The sequence below is a fragment of the Anopheles arabiensis genome, chromosome 3 (genome assembly GCF_016920715.1).
Source record: "Anopheles arabiensis isolate DONGOLA chromosome 3, AaraD3, whole genome shotgun sequence".
Taxonomy (NCBI): domain Eukaryota; kingdom Metazoa; phylum Arthropoda; class Insecta; order Diptera; family Culicidae; genus Anopheles; species Anopheles arabiensis.
In genome coordinates this window covers 9794667-9797746 of record NC_053518.1, presented here as the reverse complement: position 1 = coordinate 9797746, position 3080 = coordinate 9794667, and the positions used below count along the sequence as shown (strand labels likewise).

The 3080-nt window shown below is 47.9% G+C and overlaps 1 protein-coding gene across 1 annotated transcript; it reads left to right on the top strand.

Annotated features, from left to right (window-relative positions):
* Positions 1-684: 684 nt before the first annotated feature.
* On the top strand, positions 685-2752 carry LOC120900349 (cytochrome P450 4d1-like). Its single transcript, XM_040307212.1, has 4 exons — positions 685-887; positions 962-1345; positions 1429-2040; positions 2106-2752. The coding sequence occupies exons 1-4, from the start codon at positions 725-727 to the stop codon at positions 2444-2446; spliced, it is 1500 nt and encodes a 499-aa protein (XP_040163146.1). The 5' UTR covers positions 685-724; the 3' UTR covers positions 2447-2752.
* The last annotated feature ends 328 nt before the right edge of the window (positions 2753-3080 follow it).

The following is a 3080-nucleotide window of genomic DNA, read 5'->3' as shown; positions in this document are numbered from 1 at the left end:
GTAAGGACTTTCGCTGAACCCTGAATAACAGACAGACAGAGCGCCTGTATCGCTGGTATCGTAGCGTCACCATAGCGAGCACGACACGGGCACGGGCTTCGGAAGACAAAAAGGATTACGTTGGATTTGGTTTGTCACGTTCCGGTCACACAGTTGGCAAATCTTGATCTGAGCACACGGGTCAGAGTGCTATTGCCCGGGCGTTGCCAATCAAAACGGGAGCGTTACGTCGTGGCAGGAAGAGATTTCTTATCCGGCGCACAGTTTGTTTGAGTTAACGAAGGACAAGTGCTTTTTTGTGGCTGTCTTGTTTCGTAAAGGTGGCGTGGCTCGTGTAAATTTTACAATTTTTTAAGGTTTGGTTAAATTTACAAAAAATGTCTTAAATGTCCAAAACAGCAAATATTCAGTTGGTATCCAAATCTAAACCAAAATTTAAATTGAAAAATGATGTCACTCGACAACAAGATTACAGACGCCAAAACCGACTTTGGTTGGATGATTCAGAAAGTCACTCAGAAATCCCGCCAATGAGCTTTGCTCCCACGACTCACTGCTCGTTGTAGCCAACGCTTTCGATGAAAACAAACCTGCAATCAGCTGATCTTATCGATACGATAAGACCCTTTGCTATATAAACGTCCAGCGCAGCGGTGTCTTCACGCATCAGTTGCCAGTGGTCCGTGTCGATAAGGCGTAAAGGTTCAAAAGTTACACTACCAAAATGTTTGTTTTGGTTGCGGTGTTTGTGGTTTATCTTTCCTACCTATTGCTAAAATATCATCAAAAGCGACAAGAGAGACTGAAGCTTCTTAGGTACTTCCCAGGACCCCAGCCGGAGTACATTCTTGGGTGTAGTTACCTGTTTTATAACAAATCTATTACAGGTGAGCATTGAGTTTTTGCAATGTTTTTGAACACCCGTATTAAAAAAACGTGCTTATTTCCGCTTTTACAACAGAAATATTCGATACCATTGTTGACTCCCATGCCCAATACGGTAAGGATATATGCCTAATCGGTGCATTCAACATGCTCGAGCTAGAAATCTCTTCCGCCCAAAACATCGAAAAGGTGCTGCTGGCAAAGACAACGAAAAAATCCTACCAATACGACTTCCTAGAGCCGTGGCTCGGTACCGGGCTGCTGCTTTCGTTCGGCGAGAAGTGGTTCCAGCGTCGCAAAATCATCACACCGTCGTTTCATTTCAAAATTCTCGACCAATTCATGGACGTGTTCAACCAGGAGGCGGACACGCTCGTCTCCAAGCTGGAACGGCACGTCGATCAGCAAGAGTTCGATATCTACGATCACATCACGCTGTACGCGCTGGATAGTATTTGCGGTAGGTCATTGCGCGGGGGCTTTGCGTGTTGGTGGGATTATTGGTGTAGCTTATCGTACAATGGTTTTATCTGGGCCTTCTAGCAACATCGATGGGTGTTCACATCAACGCACAGAAAGACCCGAACAACGAATACACCCAGGGCGTTAAGAAGGTGTCCGAGTACGTGTTTCGGCGCATTTTCAGTGTGCTGAACCAGTTCCCCGCCCTCTTTGTGCTGTACTCTTACGCGAGGGAACAGGGAAGGATCATCAAACGGTTGCATGATTTCACAAACACTGTCATCGATACGAGAAGGAAACAGCTGGCAAGGGAAAACAAACCCGTACAGGTGGACGATTACTCCAAACACCGCGATACGTTCCTCGATCAGCTGCTGAAGGTAAGGGTCAACGGACAGCCGCTCAGTACGGCCGACATTCGGGAGGAGGTGGACACGTTCATGTTCGAAGGGCATGATACGACGACTTCGGGCATTTCGTTCACCATTCTGCAGCTGGCAAAGCATCAGGATGTTCAGCAGAAGCTGTACGAAGAGATCGATACCGTACTGGGGGAGAGTGCAAAGACGATCTTCCTCACCAACGCACTCCTCCAGGAGCTCAAGTATCTGGATCTAGTAATCAAGGAGTCGTTGCGCTTAGTTCCCCCGGTTCCGTTCGTGGGGCGTAAACTTCTCGAGGATATGGAAATGAGTAAGTCACTTTGGTCGCCTTCGCTCTGTAGCTTTGCAACTAAGCTGTTCTTTTCCTCACTCCAGACGGCACAGTAGTGCCCGCCGGAACAACCATCTCGCTCAACATCTTCTGCCTGCACCGCAATCCCGAGGTGTTCCCCGAGCCGGAAAAGTTTATCCCGGAGCGGTTCTCCGACGCGAACGAAATCCCGCGCGGCCCGTACGACTACATCCCGTTCAGTGCCGGTTCGCGGAACTGTATTGGTCAGAAGTACGCGCTGCTCGAGATGAAAGTTACCATCGTGAAGCTGCTGGCCAGCTACCGTATCCTGCCCGGCGAGTCGATCGATCAAGTGCGCTACAAGGCGGATCTGGTCATCCGCCCTTCCGGCGGCATTCCGGTGAAACTTACCAGAAGAAGTTAACGTTCGCTTCTTCATTAATGAAACCTTTGGTTCTAATCTTTGTGCGTTTGAAAAGAGGAGCAAAGGGGGAAAAACCTAGAAGGCGACCTGATTGGCCTTTCACTAACGAGCTTTTGCTGCCTTCTCCCGCACGCACACTACACTGCCGTGCGGGAAGCTCATCAAGGTGCACGGGTTTTACCTGCTCGGAATATTATAATTTAATTAATCAATCTGAAACCCAACTATTCCCATCGGTCAGAGCGAACGATGGACAGAGGGATAGAAGAGGGAAAAAAACTCGAAATACATAACCGCAAAAAGTTACCACTTCATACTCGAGGGGGGGGATCCGTTGGAACAGTAACAGCCGCCTAGCAGCGCACGGCAATGGTTTCATAAATTAAATTTATCAACTTTTTTCCTTCTGACAGCTCTTCCCTGTTTTTTTTTTTTTTTTGCCTGTACCTCCTCTCCGCTCCCATTATGCTTCCTATAACACGACCAGTATGTATGGTGTGCTTCATCTGTCGCGAACACTAGCCAGTAAGAGCTAACCAATATCAAACAAACTACCATCCGGGCAGCGGGTTTTGGTCGTTAGCTCCGTCGGGGTGTATTTTTTTCTGATTTTGAGTGCAACAACTTCAACACA